At 51.1% G+C, this 21799-nt stretch overlaps 1 protein-coding gene across 14 annotated transcripts in view; it reads left to right on the forward strand.

The window, feature by feature from the left end:
* UBAP2L (ubiquitin associated protein 2 like) overlaps positions 1-21799 on the forward strand; it is a 48078-nt gene that overhangs the window by 10815 nt on the left and 15464 nt on the right. For 7 of the 14 annotated variants that reach the window (XR_008848936.1, XM_056546491.1, XM_056546496.1 and 4 more), the window contains exons 5-19: positions 20-188; positions 1048-1143; positions 1221-1266; positions 1345-1451; positions 1741-1815; positions 5583-5635; positions 5852-5937; positions 6584-6755; positions 10609-10798; positions 11361-11623; positions 14592-14764; positions 15987-16179; positions 21098-21152; positions 21503-21683; positions 21768-21799. The exon at positions 21768-21799 is cut by the window's right edge and continues 35 nt beyond it. Coding sequence is in view for 13 of the 14 variants with exons in the window: in XM_056546491.1 (XP_056402466.1) it covers positions 20-188; positions 1048-1143; positions 1221-1266; positions 1345-1451; positions 1741-1815; positions 5583-5635; positions 5852-5937; positions 6584-6755; positions 10609-10798; positions 11361-11623; positions 14592-14764; positions 15987-16179; positions 21098-21152; positions 21503-21683; positions 21768-21799 (1891 nt within the window). In the remaining variant the exon portion in view is untranslated. The remainder of the gene's footprint in view (positions 1-19; positions 189-1047; positions 1144-1220; positions 1267-1344; positions 1452-1740; positions 1816-5582; positions 5636-5851; positions 5938-6583; positions 6756-10608; positions 10799-11360; positions 11624-14591; positions 14765-15986; positions 16180-21097; positions 21153-21502; positions 21684-21767) is intronic. The other 7 variants (XM_056546495.1, XM_056546500.1, XM_056546502.1 and 4 more) reach the window with 3 other exon arrangements.

Below are 21799 nucleotides of genomic sequence, written 5' to 3' on the forward strand. Positions count from 1 at the left end.
TTGATCGTTCTCCCCGCAGCACTCCTGGGAGATGGTGGGTAAGAAGAAAGGAGTATCTGGGCAGAAGGAGAGCGGGCAAACAGAACAGACCGAGGAGACACGAGAGAACCGAGACAGAGAGAGAGACTTCAGCCGCAGGCGTGGGGGGGCACCCCGGAGGGGTCGGGGCGGCAGCCGCAGCAGAGAGTGTAAGAGATCTGCCTGTCCCTGTGTCTGTCGTGTCTGGTCCCTGGCGATGTCCTGGTGTCTGCCGTGTCTGGTCCCTGGCGATGTCCTGGTGTCTGCCGTGTCTGGTCCCTGGCGATGTCCTGGTGTCTGCCGTGTCTGGTCCCTGGCGATGTCCTGGTGTCTGCCGTGTCTGGTCCCTGGCGATGCCCCTGTGTTTGTCATGTCTGGTCCCTGGCGATGTCCCTGTGTTTGTCATGTCTGGTCCCTGGCGATGTCCCTGTGTTTGTCATGTCTGGTCCCTGGCGATGTCCCTGTGTTTGTCATGTCTGGTCCCTGGCGATGTCCCTGTGTTTGTCATGTCTGGTCCCTGGCGATGTCCCTGTGTCTGTCGTGTCTGGTCCCTGGCGATGTCCTGGTGTCTGCCGTGACTGGTCCCTGGCGATGTCCTGGTGTCTGCCGTGTCTGGTCCCTGGCGATGTCCCGGTGTCTGCCGTGTCTGGTCCCTGGCGATGTCCCGGTGTCTGCCGTGTCTGGTCCCTGGCGATGTCCTTTGTTTGTTCGTGTCTGGTCCCTGGCGATGTCCCTGTGTTTGTCGTGTCTGGTTCCTGGCGATGTCCCTGTGTTTGTCGTGTCTGGTCCCTGGCGATGTCCTGGTGTCTGCCATGTCTGGTCCCTGGTGATGTCCCTGTGTTTGCCATGTCTGGTCCCTGGCGATGTCCTGGTGTCTGCCATGACTGGTCCCTGGCGATGTCCTGGTGTCTGCCGTGTCTGGTCCCTGGCGATGTCCTGGTGTCTGGTCCCTGGCGAGGTCCCGGTGTCAGTGTTTGCGTCCTGCTCTCCTGGGTTTTCCTCACTGCCATCTTCATTTCTCTCCTGTAGTTCGGGCACAAGAAAACGGCTTGGAAGGCGGCAAATCTGGCGGATCTTCTGGCAGAGGCACAGAGAGGGGTCGCCGGGGTCGTGGTCGAGGCCGAGGTGAGTGTCCAGTCCCATAGGACCTGAGTGTGCACTCAGCCGGACGTCACTCATCATCTCTTGTTTCTTCCCATTAGGTGGATCAGGAAGAAGAGGCGGCCGGTTCTCAGCGCAGGGCATGGGGTACGTGTGCCCCCTACTGGTGACCTTGGATTCTGCTCCTGAGCCGCCCCCTGATTGTGATGGACTCTTCTCTTCCAGGACATTTAACCCCGCGGACTACGCTGAACCTTCCAACAATGAAGACAACTACGGAAACAGCAGCACTTGGAATAACGCCACCAACTTTGAACCCGACGACGGAACAAGTAGGTCCCCGTGTTCCCCCTCCCCCCCATGGGTCCCACCTAAAGAAAGTGTCCCGCGGGTCCCGCTCCACATGCTGGTCCTTAGCCTCTGCCCGGGGATCACACTACACGGAGGGGGGGGGGGGGGGGGTGGGCACAATTCTATTGTATCTGGGGTAGATATGGGGGAGGAGATCTTCAGATTTGGGGTTGTTTTGAGGAGTTTTCGGGGTACAACCTGCACTTCATCTCAATCTAAATTGTCTCTTGTTTTTGTTTTTTTTTTTGTTTTTTTTCCTTTTTATTTCAGGACTTGATTACATTGGGGGTGAGGGCTCAGATTATCCCCGAAAATTTTCCACTGCTCCTGGTATGACACATCCAGGTGCACTCACTGCCCCTGATAACCTTCTTCTCTGCTTGTTGTGTGTTTTATCTCTTATAACCTGTCCCTCCCTGCACGGGGGTGGAGAGCATGTGTAACAATGGGACGGGGGCCCCCAGCACTCATGGGACCCCACTCTCTCTGCTGTGTGACTTAGATGTGTGCTGATTCTGGGACTTGTAGTTCACTCGGGGTAGGGTTGGCTGTATGACATCAGGACGGGCCGCACTGGACAGACGTCCGATCTGCAGGATACTCGCCCTGTAGGTGACCGGGGCAATATGGAGGCTCCACGGTCCGGCTCTTCTCCATATTCAGTAGGGCTGCACGATTTGGGGAAAATGTGCGATTAAAGGGGTACTCTGGTGGAAAACTATATATATATATATATATATATATACACACATACACACATACACACACACACATACACACACACACATACACACACACACATACACACACACACATACACACACACACATACACACACACACATACATACATACACACATACATACACACACACACACACACACACACATACATACACACACACATACATACACACACACATACACACATACACACATACACACATACACACACACATACATACACACATACACACACACATACACACACACATATACACACATACACACATACACACATACACACACACACATACACACACACATACACACACACATACACACACACATACACACACACACACACACATACACACACACATACACACACACACACACACACACACACATACACACACACATACACACACACATACACACACACATACACACACACATACACACACATACACACACATACATACACACACACACACACACACTGGTGCCAGAAAGTTAAACAGATTTGTTAATTAATTACTTCTATTAAAAAAAAAAATCTTAATCCTTCCAAAACTTATTAGCTGCTGAATACTACAGAGGAAATTAATTTCTTTTTGGAACACAGAGCTCTCTGCTGACATCATGAGCACAGTGCTCTCTGCTGACATCTGTCCATTTTAGGAACTGTCCAGAGCAGCATATGTTTTCAATGGGGATTTTCTCCTGCTCTGGACAGTTCCTAAAATGGACAGAGATGTCAGCAGAGAGCTCTGTGTTCCATAAAGAAATGAATTTCCTCTGTAGTATTCAGCAGCTAATAAGTACTGGAAGGATTAAGATGTTTTTTTTTTTGTTTAATAGAAGTAATTTACAAATCTGTTTAACTTTCTGGCACCAGTTGATTTAAAAAATAAATAAATAAAAAATAAAATAAAAAAATAAGGTTTTCCACTGGAGTACCCCTTTAAAGGTAAATATTGTGTATGGGATATAATACACAAATGGAGAAATCCCCTAATTTCATGTTCAATTCCCCCCCCCCCCCCCCATTTAATTTTTAGTCCCAAATTTGACATCCCCCCCCCAAATGAGACATAATAATAATCCTGATGCTCCCCGGTCCCTGTAGTTCTGCCGCAGATCCTGTTCTCCTGTGCAGTCCGGTGTCTTATGGGACTTACAGGACCTTCCTGATCAGCTGATCACATGACACTGCTGCGGCCTCTGATTGGCTGAGCAGGAAAGTTGATAGATGGAAGAAGATACCGGGACCACACAAAGGAGAATGGGATCTGCAGCAGAATCTAAGGGGACCGGAGTGAGGGGAGCATCAGGTTTATTATTACTTGGGATAGTGTTTCTCAAACAGGGTGCCTCCAGCTGTTGCTAAACTAAAAATTCCAGCATGTAGTAAACCCTAAGAAGCTGCAGTGGCATGGAAGACATGATAGAGCAGTACTCAGCAGTGTAAGCTATGAATCAAGCTCTGGGGGTGGGATACAAAACTTACTGGAGCAGTGTTTTCCAACCAGGGTTCCTCCAGCTGTTGCAAAACTACAACTCCCAGCATGCCCGGACAGCCGTTGGCTGTCCGGGCATGCTGGGAGTTGTAGTTTTGCAACAGCTGGAGGTACTCTAGTTGGGAAACAGAGTTAGCATTTGAATTGCTAATTTTCCCGGGGCACCTTATTGCAATTCGCAAAAAAAGCAAAGCAATTGCGCTTGATCGTGCAGCCCTATTATCCATCGTCCATCTCTCTGCCGTCCTCTGTCCGGTGATGCCCGCACCCTGTTACCGCGCAGTGAGCGAATCTTCCTTTGCTGTTTGTAGATAAAGCTATCACTGTAGGTGACCTGGGTGAAGGCTGCGCTCGGTCTGTGACTATTGCGCCATTGATGATCTATTCTGCACCGGTGACGGAGAAGCGTTCGGCATCTAGATAGAATACAGAGGTCTATACTCCGCTCACATCCAAAGCTGTATCCACAATTGTCTCTGTGCAGACCACGATCCCCCACCGGGGACAACGCAACGCACATCCGAATGAACACACGGGACGTTCACACGGTTAAAACCTGCACTGTTTTCCATGCAGATACCGTACATATATCTGCCGGAAAAAACATAAAACCGACCTGAAAAACCACAAAAAAAATCTTCAGATCAGAGCCAAATATTTCAGTGCGCTTTTCGGACTTGTGCAGAGCTTCGTGGTGAAAAGCGCAGCGGCCACATAAAACCCGTTTGCTTCATTGACAGAAGGTCCTGGCGCTTATGCCGGACATTGCCTATCCTAAGGAGAGGGGATACATTGTCATATCCCGGCACCATACAGATTATGGTCAAATAAAAGGTGTCCTTACAATGTACAAATGGTCACGCAAAAAAAAAAAAAAGCCCTCCTACGGGTGGGAATGTGAAAGTAAGAGTTATGTCTATTAAAACACACAAAAAGGAAAACGAAAATGCAAAAATTTAAATTGGCGCAGTCCTTTAAAGGGGTTCTCCGGTGGAAAACTTTTTATCAACTGGTGTCAGAAAGTTAAACAGATTTGTAAATGACTTCTCTTAAAAAATCTTAATCCTTCCAATACTAATCAGCTGCTGTATACTCCTCAGGAAGTTCTTTTCTTTTAGAATTTCTTTTCTGTCTGACCACAGTGCTCTCTGCTGAAACCTCTGTCCATGTCAGGAACTGTCCAGAGCAGGAGCAAATCCCCATAGCAAACCTCTCCTGCTCTGGACAGTTCCTGACATGGACAGAGGTGTCAGCAGAGAGCACTGTGGTCAGACTGGAAATAACTATACAACTTCCTGTGGAGCACACAGCAGCTGATAAGTACTGGAAGGATTAAGATTTTTTAATTGAAGTAATTTACAAATTTGTTTAACTTTCTGGCACCAGTTGATTTAAAAAAAAAAAAATTAAAAAAAAAAAAAGTTTTACAGTGGAGTACCCCTTTAAATAAGTTTGAAGCTGAAGTGTGATTGCTGCTCTGGATGTGACCGGACTCTTAGACATTAATATTCAGAGATCAATTCCTGTAATATGTAGTATAAGGATATGATGATGAAAATGATCCGGTCTCCTTTAAGCTGCTGCCCGCCATGTTTTCCCCGCTTCCTCCCCGCATCAGACACCGCCGTTTCTCTCCTCCCGGTGTGACCTGTGATGGCTCTATGTCCCCGGTGTTAATATTTTGGAGACCCAGACGCTCTGTGTAAATATCCGGCGCAGGTTTCTACGGTGTTAATACTGCGGGAGCGCGACGTGCCCGGGTCCAGGGTGTCACGTTCTGCGGGGGAGGGGTGAACACGTTGGTGATGGGGCCCTCCTCTGGGGCGGGGCACCTTGTAACCCTTTATGTTCTTTATGCTTGTTTCACCAGGTGCCTGGAGAACGGCCCCAGAAGAGTGGGGGACAGAGGACTGGAACGAGGATGTACGTATAAATATTGAATTTGACGCCATTGTCCGTGTGTGTTCACCACTGAGCAGCATCACATGTGACTCTGGAGCGGAGATCTCCCATCATTCCCTGCTTGTTCAGTGTCTGCACATGCCTTACAATGGTGACCTCCATCTTGTATCCCCTCCCCTGGTCCCTGCTCTTTTTGCTGTATATTAGGTCTCTGATGGGTTCTTTGTGTGTTCGCAGCTTTCCGAAACCAAGATCTTCACAGCGTCCAATGTTTCATCTGCGCCTCTCGCCTCTGAGAGCGTGACCATCACCGCGGGCCAAAGGTGAGTGACAGGGGACCCAGCAACGAAAGCCTAAGCCTGTGTTCACACGGCAGAATTTCCTATGGTGGGGACATTTTTATTAATATTTTTTTTAATTTTGTTGCAAAATTCACTGCTTTCCAAATTCTGCCAAAAATATTGGCTTAAAATTTTGCAGAATCCCGTTGAAGCCCATAGGGCTTGAGTTTGTCAAAATCCTGTGTTTAGAGAAATTCAGCGACCTTTGCGAGACGGGATTTGAGCGCAATCACAGAATTTCCACCATGTGAACGGAGCCTAAGGCCGCGTGAAATTTCTTTCTGCCAAGGTTGCCCAAGGGAATTGCAGAATTTTGGCGGAATTTCTGCAGAAATTGAAGCCGCATTAAAGGAGAGATGTCCTCAGGTTGTGTGCGGTATTGCTGCTCTGTTAAAGTAAATGGGCTCGAGGTATAAAAGTAATACCGCACACAACCTGACGACAGGGGAGGTGCTGTTATTGGAAGAAATTAGCTATATCATATATTGGATAACCCCTTTAAAGAAATCCAATGTTGACAGCATCACTGGACCTGACAGAATGGAGGCGTAGAACAGAATCTGCTCCACAATCGTATTTCCTGCGTCTTCAGGGTCTGACCGGTGTTCGCTGACCTTTTTCTCCACAGGATTGACCTGGCGGTTTTGTTGGGGAAAAGTCCTTCATCCCTAGAGAATGAGTCCTCGGGCCTGGACTCCGCACAGAACCCCTCCCTGAACCAGCCCCTCGTGTTCAGCAGCTCCAAGCAGAGCTCCATGTCACAGGCCAGCTCGGGTAGCGCCTTCCCCCACCACAGCATGGTAAGTGCGCCATACATAGTGCTACCCATAATAAGGGGGTTTTCAGAACCTGTGCAGAGGGAAAGGGGAGCAATTACCCATAGCAACCAATCAGACCGCTAATTACCCATAACTGATGAGAGCGCTAATTACCCATAATAACCGATCAGAGCGCTATTTACCCATAATAACCGATCAGATCGCTATTTACCCATAGCAACTAACCAGAGGGCTAATTACCCACAATAACCGGTCAGAGAGCTAATTACCCACAATAACCGGTCAGAGCGCTAATTACCCACAATAACCGGTCAGAGCGCTAATTACCCACAATAACCGGTCAGAGCGCTAATTACCCACAATAACCGGTCAGAGCGCTAATTACCCACAATAACCGGTCAGAGCGCTAATTACCCACAATAACCGGTCAGAGCGCTAATTACCCACAATAACCGGTCAGAGCGCTAGTTACCCACAATAACCGGTCAGAGCGCTAGTTACCCACAATAACCGGTCAGAGCGCTAGTTACCCACAATAACCGGTCAGAGAGCTAATTACCCACAATAACCGGTCAGAGCGCTAATTACCCACAATAACCGGTCAGAGCGCTAATTACCCACAATAACCGGTCAGAGCGCTAATTACCCACAATAACCGGTCAGAGCGCTAATTACCCACAATAACCGGTCAGAGCGCTAATTACCCACAATAACCGGTCAGAGCGCTAATTACCCACAATAACCGGTCAGAGCGCTAATTACCCACAATAACCGGTCAGAGCGCTAGTTACCCACAATAACCGGTCAGAGCGCTAGTTACCCACAATAACCGGTCAGAGCGCTAGTTACCCACAATAACCGGTCAGAGAGCTAGTTACCCACAATAACCGGTCAGAGCGCTAATTACCCACAATAACCGGTCAGAGCGCTAATTACCCACAATAACCGGTCAGAGCGCTAATTACCCACAATAACCGGTCAGAGCGCTAATTACCCACAATAACCGGTCAGAGCGCTAATTACCCACAATAACCGGTCAGAGCGCTAATTACCCACAATAACCGGTCAGAGCGCTAATTACCCACAATAACCGGTCAGAGCGCTAATTACCCACAATAACCGGTCAGAGCGCTAATTACCCACAATAACCGGTCAGAGCGCTAGTTACCCACAATAACCGGTCAGAGCGCTAGTTACCCACAATAACCGGTCAGAGCGCTAGTTACCCACAATAACCGGTCAGAGCGCTGCTTTTATCTGACAGAGGCCTTATTAAAAAATACAGACACAATCTGATTGGCTGCCATGTAGAACTGCTCCATTTTTTCTCTGGACATTTTTAGATAAATCTCTACAAATGTTACTTGTTTGTTTACACCTGGAGCTTAGGACATTATATCAGGGCAGATCTGGAGGGTAAGACGCTATATCAGGGCAGATCTGGAGGGTAAGACGCTATATCAGGGCAGATCTGGAGGGTAAGACGCTATATCAGGGCAGATCTGGAGGGTAAGACGCTATATCAGGGCAGATCTGGAGAGTAAGACGCTATATCAGGGCAGATCTGGAGGGTAAGACGCTATATCAGGGCAGATCTGGAGGGTAAGACGCTATATCAGGGCAGATCTGGAGGGGATGACTCACTATAGATCTTTTTTTTTGGGGGGGGGATGACTCTAACACTATATAGATCTGGGGGGGTGACTCTATGACTATATAGATCTGGGGGGGTGACTCTATCACTATATAGATCTGGGGGGGTGACTATCACTATATAGATCTGGGGGGAATGACTCTGACTATATAGATCTGGGGGGAATGACTCTGACTATATAGATCTGGGGGGGATGACTCTGACTATATAGATCTGGGGGGGGTGACTCTATCACTATATACATCTGGGGGGGGTGACTCTATCACTATATAGATCTGGGGGGGATGACTCTATCACTATATAGATCTGGGGGGGGGTGACTATCACTATATAGATCTGGGGGGGATGACTCTATCACTATATAGATCTGGGGGGGGTGACTCTATCACTATATACATCTGGGGGGGGTGACTCTATCACTATATAGATCTGGGGGGGATGACTCTATCACTATATAGATCTGGGGGGGGTGACTATCACTATATAGATCTGGGGGGAATGACTCTGACTATATAGATCTGGGGGGAATGACTCTGACTATATAGATCTGGGGGGAATGACTCTGACTATATAGATCTGGGGGGAATGACTCTGACTATATAGATCTGGGGGGAATGACTCTGACTATATAGATCTGGGGGGGATGACTCTGACTATAGATCTGGGGGGGGTGACTCTATCACTATATACATCTGGGGGGGGGTGACTCTATCACTATATAGATCTGGGGGGGATGACTCTATCACTATATAGATCTGGGGGGGGATGACTCTATCACTATATAGATCTGGGGGGGATGACTCTATCACTATATAGATCTGGGGGGGGGTGGCTCTATCACTATATAGATCTGGGGGGGGGTGACTCTATCACTATATAGATCTGGGGGGGGGTGACTCTATCACTATATAGATCTGGGGGGGATGACTCTATCACTATATAGATCTGGGGGGGATGACTATCACTATATAGATCTGGGGGGGATGACTCTATCACTATATAGATCTGGGGGGGGGTGACTCTATCACTATATAGATCTGGGGGGGATGACTCTATCACTATATAGATCTGGGGGGGTGACTCTATCACTATATAGATCTGGGGGGGTGACTCTATCACTATATAGATCTGGGGGGATGACTCTATCACTATATAGATCTGGGGGGGATGACTATATCACTATATAGATCTGGGGGGGATGACTCTGACTATATAGATCTGGGGGGGATGACTATCACTATATAGATCTGGGGGGGATGACTCTGACTATATAGATCTGGGGGGGGGGTGACTCTATCACTATATAGATCTGGGGGGGTGGCTCTATCACTATATAGATCTGGGGGGGGTGGCTCTATCACTATATAGATCTGGGGGGGTGGCTCTATCACTATATAGATCTGGGGGGGATGACTCTATCACTATATAGATCTGGGGGGGGATGACTCTATCACTATATAGATCTGGGGGGGGATGGCTCTTACTATATAGATCTGGGGGGGGATGACTCTGACTATATAGATCTGGGGGGGATGACTATCACTATATAGATCTGGGGGGGATGACTCTATCACTATATAGATCTGGGGGGGTGACTCTATCACTATATAGATCTGGGGGGGATGACTATCACTATATAGATCTGGGGGGGATGACTCTATCACTATATAGATCTGGGGGGGGTGACTCTATCACTATATAGATCTGGGGGGGGGGTGACTCTATCACTATATAGATCTGGGGGGGATGACTCTATCACTATATAGATCTGGGGGGGATGACTCTATCACTATATAGATCTGGGGGGGATGACTCTATCACTATATAGATCTGGGGGGGGGGGACATAATCGGACATAAGCTGAGTCTATATAAGTTTAGTGAACATCTGATCCCCATTTTCCTCTGGATTATTGTACATCAGATCTTTACATTGTGTCGGGATTTGTCTTTATTGTATCTGAACCAAGATCTGCAGCCAAGGAGACGGGAGCCATGCTGATTGTTTCCATGGTTACTTGTGTTTTTTATGTGGTGCCCGTAGACCCTCTATGGTCGTATATGTGGTCACTGAGGGGGGACAGCGCATCAACAATAACTGGGCACACAACCTGTGTCAGTCCCCTCCCCCGGCTGACGGATCGCGTGGTCACTAGAGAGTTAATATGGATTCTTTACGTGTATTTGCCCCTGTGATCACTTGTGCCCCCATGTTTTATAGGTCAGCATGCTGAGTAAGGGCTTCGGTGATGGGGAACCCAAGGGCGGCACCACCAGTGGGTCACAGTTCCTGGAGCAGTTTAAGACGGCGCAGGCTCTGGCCCAGCTGGCGGCTCAGCACTCAGATTCCTCTGGTAACACCTCCTGGGACCTGAGCTCCTCGGCACAGACCTCCGCCTTGGGGCAGTTCGGTAAGACGTCATCTCATCTTGGTTCCTGCTCTCAGTATCCTCCGTCCAGAACATCTCCTCCCAGGTGCTTTGTTGTATCTGACAATATGGCTGCCTCCTCCCTAGGTTGTCACTCAGCTTTCCCAGACTACTTAAAGGGGTATTCTGGCTTTATACATCTTATTCCATATCCAGAGGATAGGGGACAAGATGTCTAATCTCAGGGGTCCTGCCGCTAAGGATCTTAGTGCAGCCCCCGACATTCTGTGCCTCAGAGACGGGATGTCACGTCCGTGCCCTCCTAGTGATGTAATGCCACGCCCCCTCCATTCATGTCTATGGGAGGGGGCGTGACGGCTGTCAATCCCCCTCCCATAGACATGAATGGAGGGGGTGTGGTGTGACATCACTAGAAGGTGTGGCCTTATCGGAGGCAGCGCCCGGCACAGAATGCTGGTTGTGTAGTTATGTCCGCCCCAGTATATACGTGGCATTCTGGGGTCTGAGAGAGCTGGGTGACTGTCATGGTGGCCATATTACCCAGATCTGTGTGATTGATCATATGACTGTTCTGTCCCCACAGATCTGAAGAGCACGTCCGATCCCTTCACCAAGCACCAGAGCTTCTCCCCCGCCTCCACCATGATGGACGTGTACCTGCAGGACAAGGTGCCCGTGACCAGCGCTCCTTCTGCGGTGCCGGTGTGCCCATCCTCCCCTCTGACCGGAAAAACAAACCATCCCCCCCAGATGTCCCCAGTGTCCCCCGAAAACCAGTCAGGAAGTCCACAGCCGGCCCACCAGAAGATGAAGGTGCAGAAGAAGAAAACGTCCCTCACATCCAAAGTACGGACCCCCCCCATCAGACCACCAGGTCTACACCGCACGTGGGCCTAATGCCCCAGGGGGTCAACACAGGCAGTATACATAGACTGTATATAGTGATAGGGCATAGACTGTATATAGTGATAGGGCATAGACTGTATATAGTGATACCCCAGGGGGTCAACACAGGCAGTATACATAGACTGTATATAGTGATAGGGCATAGACTGTATATAGTGATACCCCAGGGGGTCAACACAGGCCGAGCAGTATACATAGACTGTATATAGTGATAGGGCATAGACTGTATATAGTGATACCCCAGGGGGTCAACAAAGGCCGAGCAGTATACATAGACTGTATATAGTGATAGGGCATAGACTGTATATAGTGATACCCCAGGGGGTCAACACAGGCCGAGCAGTATACATAGACTGTATATAGTGATACCCCAGGGGGTCAACAAAGGCCGAGCAGTATACATAGACTGTATATAGTGATAGGGCATAGACTGTATATAGTGATACCCCAGGGGGTCAACAAAGGCCGAGCAGTATACATAGACTGTATATAGTGATAGGGCATAGACTGTATATAGTGATACCCCAGAGGGTCAACACAGGCCGAGCAGTATACATAGACTGTATATAGTGATAGGGCATAGACTGTATATAGTGATACATGTGTACATAGCCTGTATATAGTGATACACGTGTGCATAGCCTGTATATAGTGATACACGTGTGCATAGCCTGTATATAGTGATACACGTGGGCGTAGCCTGTATATAGTGATACACGTGTGCATAGACTGTATATAGCGATACACGTGTACATAGACTGTATATAGCGATACACGTGTGCATAGACTGTATATAGCGATACACGTGTACATAGCCTGTATATAGTGATACACGTGTGCATAGACTGTATATAGTGATACACGTGTACATAGCCTGTATATATTGATACACGTGTACATAGCCTGTATATAGCGATACATGTGTACATAGCCTGTATATAGCGATACACGTGGGTGTAGCCTGTATATAGTGATACATGTGGGCATAGCCTGTATATAGTGATACACGTGTGCATAGCCTGTATATAGTAATACACGTGTGCATAGCCTGTATATAGTGATACATGTGGGCGTAGCCTGTATATAGTGATACACGTGTACATAGCCTGTATATAGTGATACACGTGTACATAGCCTGTATATAGTGATACACGTGGGCGTAGCCTGTATATAGCGATACACGTGGGCGTAGCCTGTATATAGTGATACATGTGGGCGTAGCCTGTATATAGCGATACACGTGTACATAGCCTGTATATAGTGATACATGTGGGCGTAGCCTGTATATAGTGATACATGTGTACATAGCCTGTATATAGTGATACATGTGGGCGTAGCCTGTATATAGCGATACACGTGTACATTGCCTGTATATAGTGATACATGTGGGCGTAGCCTGTATATAGTGATACATGTGTACATAGCCTGTATATAGTGATACACATGTACATAGCCTGTATATAGTGATACATGTGGGCGTAGCCTGTATATAGTGATACATGTGGGCGTAGCCTGTATATAGTGATACACGTGTACGTAGCCTGTATATAGCGATACACGTGTACATAGACTGTATATAGTGATACACGTGTACATAGCCTGTATATAGTGATACACGTGTGCGTAGCCTGTATATAGCGATACATGTGTACATAGCCTGTATATAGTGATACACGTGTACGTAGCCTGTATATAGCGATACACGTGTACATAGACTGTATATAGTGATACATGTGGGCATAGCCTGTATATAGTGATACACGTGTGCATAGCCTGTATATAGTAATACACGTGTGCATAGCCTGTATATAGTGATACATGTGGGCGTAGCCTGTATATAGTGATACATGTGTACATAGCCTGTATATAGTGATACACGTGTACATAGCCTGTATATAGTGATACACGTGTGCGTAGCCTGTATATAGTGATACACGTGTGCGTAGCCTGTATATAGCGATACATGTGTACATAGCCTGTATATAGTGATACATGTGGGCGTAGCCTGTATATAGCGATACATGTGTACATAGCCTGTGTATAGTGATACACATGTACATAGCCTGTATATAGTGATACACATGTACATAGCCTGTATATAGTGATACACGTGTGCATAGACTGTATATAGTGATACACGTGTGCGTAGCCTGTATATAGCGATACATGTGGGCGTAGCCTGTATATAGCGATACACGTGTACATTGCCTGTATATAGTGATACACGTGTGCGTAGCCTGTATATAGCGATACATGTGTACATAGCCTGTATATAGTGATACATGTGGGCGTAGCCTGTATATAGCGATACATGTGTACATAGCCTGTATATAGTGATACACATGTACATAGCCTGTATATAGTGATACACATGTACATAGCCTGTATATAGTGATACACGTGTGCGTAGCCTGTATATAGCGATACATGTGTACATAGCCTGTATATAGTGATACATGTGGGCGTAGCCTGTATATAGCGATACATGTGTACATAGCCTGTATATAGTGATACACATGTACATAGACTGTATATAGCGATACACGTGTACATTGCCTGTATATAGTGATACACGTGTGCGTAGCCTGTATATAGCGATACACGTGGGCGTAGCCTGTATATAGCGATACACGTGTACATTGCCTGTATATAGTGATACACGTGTGCGTAGCCTGTATATAGCGATACATGTGTACATAGCCTGTATATAGTGATACACATGTACATAGCCTGTATATAGTGATACACGTGTGCGTAGCCTGTATATAGCGATACACACCCCCCATATACAGTGATAAATGTTTACCTAGCCCAGTGTATTGCATAATATTATTATTCTTTTATACAGGTGTTTCCCATGATATCGATTTCCTCAGGTTTTACCTTTTTTGTATTTGTTTTGCTCCAGATTCCGGCTCTGGCGGTGGAGATGCCGGGAACAGCCGACATATCGGGGCTGAACCTGCAGTTTGGGGCCTTGCAGTTTGGTTCTGAGCCAGTTCTCCCGGAATATGAATCCTCTCCGACAACCAACACGACTGTGAGCCAATCCCAGAACAGCCTGTACACCAGCCCGGCAAGGTGAGGGTTACTCCTGAACACCCGTGTGTGATCTGGGGAGCGCGGGCACAACAGTAGACCCTTATTCGCTTTTTCTATAGCAATAAAGGGGGGACAGATTGTGCAACAGTAACACACGGCGCATGTAGACGACACCACAGACCACACAATACAACTGTCTGTGGCTCTTCCATACGAGCGCACATATCCTGCATGCCGGGCCCTCGGGGCACTGCCCGTATGATGTATGCCGGGCCCTCGGGGCACTGCCCGTGTGATGTATGCCGGGCCCTCGGGGCACTGCCCGTATGATGTATGCCAGGCCCTCGGGGCACTGCCCGTGTGATGTATGCCAGGCCCTCGGGGCAGTGCCCGTATGATGTATGCCGGGCCCTTGGGGCAGTGCCCGTGTGATGTATGCCGGGCCCTCGGGGCACTGCCCGTATGATGTATGCCGGGCCCTCGGGGCACTGCCCGTGTGATGTATGCCAGGCCCTCGGGGCACTGCCCGTATGATGTATGCCAGGCCCTCGGGGCACTGCCCGTATGATGTATGCCGGGCCCTCGGGGCACTGCCCGTGTGATGTATGCCGGGCCCTCGGGGGCACTGCCCGTGTGATGTATGCCGGGCCCTCGGGGGCACTGCCCGTGTGATGTATGCCAGGCCCTCGGGGGCACTGCCCGTGTGATGTATGCCGGGCCCTCGGGGGCACTGCCCGTGTGATGTATGCCGGGCCCTCGGGGGCACTGCCCGTGTGATGTATGCCGGGCCCTCGGGGGCACTGCCCGTGTGATGTATGCCGGGCCCTCGGGGGCACTGCCCGTGTGATGTATGCCGGGCCCTCGGGGGCACTGCCCGTGTGATGTATGCCGGGCCCTCGGGGGCACTGCCCGTGTGATGTATGCCGGGCCCTCGGGGGCACTGCCCGTGTGATGTATGCCGGGCCCTCGGGGGCACTGCCCGTGTGATGTATGCCGGGCCCTCGGGGGCACTGCCCGTGTGATGTATGCCGGGCCCTCGGGGGCACTGCCCGTGTGATGTATGCCGGGCCCTCGGGGGCACTGCCCGTGTGATGTATGCCGGGCCCTCGGGGGCACTGCCCGTGTGATGTATGCCGGGCCCTCGGGGGCACTGCCCGTGTGATGTATGCCGGGACCTCGGGGGCACTGCCCGTGTGATGTATGCCAGGCAGCCATGTAAAGGATACAGCAGCGCCTCTGACGGGTGTTCTTTCTCTTACAGTGACGCGTCCAGCAGTGTGGTCAGCAGTCAGAGCCCAGAGTCTGCGTATCAAGGAAGCAGCATCCAGAACGCAACGTTTACCTCACAGAGCAGCACTCAGGGCCCCTTATACGAACAGAGGTCCACACAGACCAGACGCTACCCCATCTCCTCCTCCACCTCCTCACCACAGAAGGAGATCAGCCAGTCCAAGGTATGTCCTATGGGAACTGTGCCCTGCGGGTGGTCAGTGACTACTCTGATGACCACTAGGAGGCCCCAGCTATATGACCCATGTCCTGTCTATACAGCATGCCCGTAGACCCTTCTTGGCTGTACACGTCGTCATTAAGGGGGGACAGTGCATGCAACAGTAATGGACCTACATTATCTGTCAGTCCAGTGTCCCGGCTGATGGGTTCATGTACGGTCACTACATCTGTAGGGGGGGGTCGCTGCGTCTGTAAGGGGGGGGGGTCGCTGCGTCTGTAAGGGGGGGGGGTCGCTGCGTCTGTAAGGGGGGGGGGGGGTCGCTGCGTCTGTAAGGGGGGGGGGTCGCTGCGTCTGTAAGGGGGGGGGGGTCGCTGCGTCTGTAAGGGGGGGGGTCGCTGCGTCTGTAAGGGGGGGGGTCGCTGCGTCTGTAAGGGGGGGGGTCGCTGCGTCTGTAAGGGGGGGGGTCGCTGCGTCTGTAGGGGGGGGTCGCTGCGTCTGTAAGGGGGGGGGGTCGCTGCGTCTGTAAGGGGGGGTCGCTGCATCTTTAGGGGGGAGGGTCGCTGCGTCTGTAGGGGGGGGGTCGCTGCGTCTGTAGGGGGGGGGGGGGTCGCTGCCTCTGTAGGGGGGGGGGTCGCTGCCTCTGTAGGGGGGGGGGGGTCTGTAGAGGGGTCGCTGCATCTGTAGGGGGGGGTCACTGCGTCTGTAGGGGGGGTCGCTGTGTCTGTAGGGGGGGTCGCTGTGTCTGTAGGGGGGGTCGCTGTGTCTGTAGGGGGGGTCGCTGCGTCTATAGAGGGTATGGGGGGGTTCATTGCGTCTATAGAGGGTAGGGGGGGGTTCATTGCGTCTATAGAGGGTAGGGGGGTCACTGCGTCTATAGAGGGTAGGGGGGGGTCACTGCGTCTATAGAGGGTAGGGGGGGGTCACTGCGTCTATAGAGGGTAGGGGGGGTCACTGCGTCTATAGAGGGTAGGGGGGGGGGTCACTGCGTCTATAGAGGGTAGGGGGGGGGGTCACTGCGTCTATAGAGGGTAGGAGGGGGGGTCACTGCGTCTGTAGAGGGTAGGGGGGGGTCACTGCGTCTGTAGAGGGTAGGGGGGGGTCACTGCGTCTGTAGAGGGTAGGGGGGGGTCACTGCGTCTGTAGAGGGTAGGGGGGGTCACTGCGTCTGTAGAGGGTAGGGGGGGTCACTGCGTCTGAAGAGGGTAGGGGGGGTCACTGCGTCTGAAGAGGGTAGGGGGGGTCACTGCGTCTGAAGAGGGTAGGGGGGGTCACTGCGTCTGTAGAGGGTAGGGGGGGGGTCACTGCGTCTGTAGAGGGTAGGGGGGGGGGTCACTGCGTCTGTAGAGGGTAGGGGGGGGGTCACTGCGTCTATAGAGGGTAGGAGGCGGGGGTCACTGCGTCTATAGAGGGTAGGAGGGGGGGTCACTGCGTCTATAGAGGGTAGGAGGGGGGGTCACTGCGTCTATAGAGGGTAGGAGGGGGGGTCACTGCGTCTATAGAGGGTAGGAGGGGGGGTCACTGCGTCTATAGAGGGTAGGAGGGGGGGTCACTGCGTCTGTAGAGGGTAGGAGGGGGGGTCACTGCGTCTGTAGAGGGTAGGAGGGGGGGTCACTGCGTCTGTAGAGGGTAGGAGGGGGGGTCACTGCGTCTGTAGAGGGTAGGAGGGGGGGTCACTGCGTCTGTAGAGGGTGGAGGGGGGGGTCACTGCGTCTGTAGAGGGTGGAGGGGGGGTCACTGCGTCTGTAGAGGGTGGAGGGGGGGTCACTGCGTCTGTAGAGGGTAGGGGGGGGGGTCACTGCGTCTGTAGAGGGTAGGGGGGGGGTCACTGCGTCTGTAGAGGGTAGGGGGGGGTCACTGCGTCTGTAGAGGGTAGGGGGGGGGTCACTGCGTCTGTAGAGGGTAGGGGGGGTCACTGCGTCTGTAGAGGGTAGGGGGGGTCACTGCGTCTGTAGAGGGTGGGGGGGGGGTCACTGCGTCTGTAGAGGGTGGGGGGGGGGGTCACTGCGTCTGTAGAGGGTGGGGGGGGGTCACTGCGTCTGTAGAGGGTAGGGGGGGGGTCACTGCGTCTGTAGAGGGTAGGGGGGGGGGTCACTGCGTCTGTAGAGGGTAGGGGGGGGTCACTGCGTCTGTAGAGGGTAGGGGGGGGGGTCACTGCGTCTGTAGAGGGTAGGGGGGGGGTCACTGCGTCTGTAGAGGGTAGGGGGGGGGTCACTGCGTCTGTAGAGGGTAGGGGGGGGGGGTCACTGCGTCTGTAGAGGGTAGGGGGGGGTCACTGCGTCTGTAGAGGGTGGGGGGGGGGTCACTGCGTCTGTAGAGGGTGGGGAGGGTGGGGTCACTGCGTCTGTAGAGGGTGGGGAGGGTGGGGTCACTGCGTCTGTAGAGGGTGGGGAGGGTGGGGTCACTGCGTCTATAGAGTAGGGATCGACCGATATCGTTTTTTTTAGGGCCGATACCGATAATCAGTGCAGGTTAGGGCCGATAGCCGATAACTTATACTGATATTCCGGTATAAGTTATCGGTTATTTAACCCCCTGCGACACCGCTGCAGATCATTGATTTAAAGCGGGCGCTTTAACCTCTTAAGGACCCATGACGTATGCATACGTCATGAGTCCCGGTCCTGCGATATAACGCGGGGTCACACGGTGACTCCGCATCATATCGCGGCGGGCCCGGCGTCATAGTGAAGCCGGGACCCGCCTCTAATAGCGCGCGGCACTGATCGCTGTGCCACTCGCTATTAACCCTTTAGCCGCGCGCTCAAAGCTGAGCCGCGCGGCTAAAAACGAAAGTAAAAGTGCCCGGCTAGCTCAGGGAGCTGTTCGGGATCGCCGCGGTATAATCGCATCATCCCGAACAGCTGTAGCACAGGAGGAAGGTCTCTTACCTTCTCCTGTGCTGTCCGATCGCCGAATGAATGCTTCAAGCCTGAGATCCAGGCTTGAGCATTCAATCGCCGAAAACACTGATTGATCCATTCCTATGGAGATGGATCAATCAGTGTAAAAGATCAGTTATTGCAATGTTATAGCCCCCTATAGGAGCTATAATGTTGCATAAGAAAAGTGTAAAAAAATCATTAACCCTTTCAATTATCCCTTCCCCTAATAAAAGTTTGAATCACCCGGCATTTCCAAAAATAAAAAAAACATTATGTAAATAATAATAAAAATAAACATATGTGGTATCGCCGCGTGCGGAAATGTCCAATTTATAAAAATATACCGCTTTTTAAACCGCTCGTTCAATGGCGTACGCGCAAAAAAATTCCAAAGTCCAAAATAGCGCATTTTTGATCACTTTTTATACCACAAAAAAAGTGAATAAAAAGTGATCAAAAAGTCTGATCAGAACAAAAATGGTACCGCTAAAAACTTCAGATGCGGTGCAAAAAATTAGTCCTCAAAGCGCCCTGAACACAGAAAAATAAAAAAGTTATAGGGGTCAAAAGATGACCATTTTAAACGTATAAATTTTCCTGCATGTATTCATGATTTTTTTCGGAAGTGATACAAATTCAAACCTATACAAGTAGGGGATCATTTTAACCGTATGGACCTACAGAATAAAGATAAGGTATCATTTTTGACAAAAAATGTACTGTGTAAAATAGAAGCCCCCAAAACTTACAAAATAGTGTTTTTTCATCAATTTTGTCGCACATTGATTTTTTTCCCCGTTTCACCGTAGATTTTTGAGTAAAATGACTGTAAAAATTGAAAATGAAAAAAACGGAAAAAGCCCGGGTCCTTAAGGGGTTAAATCAATGATCTGCAGTGGCTTTTGCGGGGCCATAGGCCGCCACCACCACCCGCTTCTCTCCCCTACCTGCCAGGGTGCTCCGGGCCATCCATCCATCGTTCCTGTAGTGTCCGGGGGCGTTCCGGGTGGAGGGTGGTCCGGTCCGGGCTGTCCTTCTTCTCCGGCGGTCATCTTCTCCACTCCGGGCAGGCTCCGGCCTAGTATGCTGCATAGACGTCGCTGCGCAGTGACGCCCGTGCACAGCGACGCACCTGACGTCACGGCGTAGCGGCGTCTATGCAGCGTACTAGGCCGGAGCCTGCCCGGAGTGGAGAAGACCGTGGGAGAAGGACAGCCCGGACCGGACCACACTCCACCCGGAACGCCCCCGGACACTACATGAAGGAAGGATGGATGGATGGCCCGGACCACCCCCATTACGGCTAAGTTTAATTTTTTTATTGACTCGGAGGGTGGGGGAGGGGCCCGACCGGTGTAGCGGTATGGGAAAAAATCCATACCGGTATACCGCCTAGCATCACGGTGGGGGGTGCGACGCGGTGCGGTGGGTCGGAGGTGCGGTGCGGCGGGTCGAGGGGGGTGGCGGTCGCGGTGCGGGGGGCGGGGCATTATCGGCTTATCGGCAAGATAATTGCCGATACCGATAATGCCCAAAATCGTGATTATCGGCCGATAATATCGGCCATACCGATAATCGGTCGATCCCTACTATAGAGGGTGGGGAGGGGGGGGTCACTGCGTCTATAGAGGGTGGGGAGGGGGAGTCACTGCGTCTATAGAGGGTGGGGAGGGGGGGAGTCACTGCGTCTATAGAGGGTGGGGGGGGGTTACTGCGTCTATAGAGGGTGGGGAGGGGCGGGTCACTGCGTCTATAGAGGGTGGGGAGGGGGGGGGGTCACTGCGTCTATAGAGGGTGGGGAGGGGGGGGGTCACTGCGTCTATAGAGGGTGGGGAGGGGGGGGTCACTGCGTCTATAGAGGGTGGGGAGGGGGGGGTCACTGCGTCTATAGAGGGTGGGGAGGGGGGGTCACTGCGTCTATAGAGGGTGGGGAGGGGGGGTCACTGCGTCTATAGCGTGTCCACTGTCTTGGCTCTGGGGTCCTGTAATGTTGAAGCTCTTCTTTACGACTCGTATGTCTCTTCTCTCTTCCCGTAGAACGGCTACAATTCCGCACAGACTTCCACCATGCAGACTCCTGTATCAGGAGAAGGTAAGTGTCCCTTCCCATGACTTCATATCTTATTCCGGGACACCCGTAGACCCTTTCCAGCTCTCTGTAGCCTTAAAGGGGGGACAGTGTGTCCTACAATAACCAGAGCGGTCCGTGAATGCATCAAGGTCTTGTGTTGTCCGATGCTTGTGATCGGTCTGTACACTAATAAATGAATAGGCCTACATCAACCTAAGTGCCTCCAGCTGTTGCAAAACTACAACTCCGGGCATGCTGGGAGTTTGTTTTGCAACAGCTGGAGACATTCAGGTTGGGGAACAGTGGCTTACACTATGCACTATGGCTCCCTGAACCTGCCGCTTATTTTCACAATTTTTTTTTCTTTCCAGTTGCCTCAGCCCCAACGATTAAACCAGATTCGTCACCCGCCTCCAGCATTGTCCCCCTCAGCGACTCTGTGTCCACGTCCTCCTTACTGACCACCGCTGGACCCCCCCACTCCTCCCAGCTGAGCGGCCTGAGCCACAGCGAGGAGCTGCAGAACCCGGTGGCCTCGGCTCAGCTCAGCAGGTATAGTAGTGTGAATTAGAGCAGGGGAGCCTGCGACCCCCTGGTCAGGATATCACAATGACATGGTCTCCATTTTTCTCGCAGTACTTTACCCTCTCAGCACCCGACGCCCATTT

This window comes from Hyla sarda, chromosome 11 (assembly GCF_029499605.1).
Source record: "Hyla sarda isolate aHylSar1 chromosome 11, aHylSar1.hap1, whole genome shotgun sequence".
NCBI lineage: Eukaryota > Metazoa > Chordata > Amphibia > Anura > Hylidae > Hyla > Hyla sarda.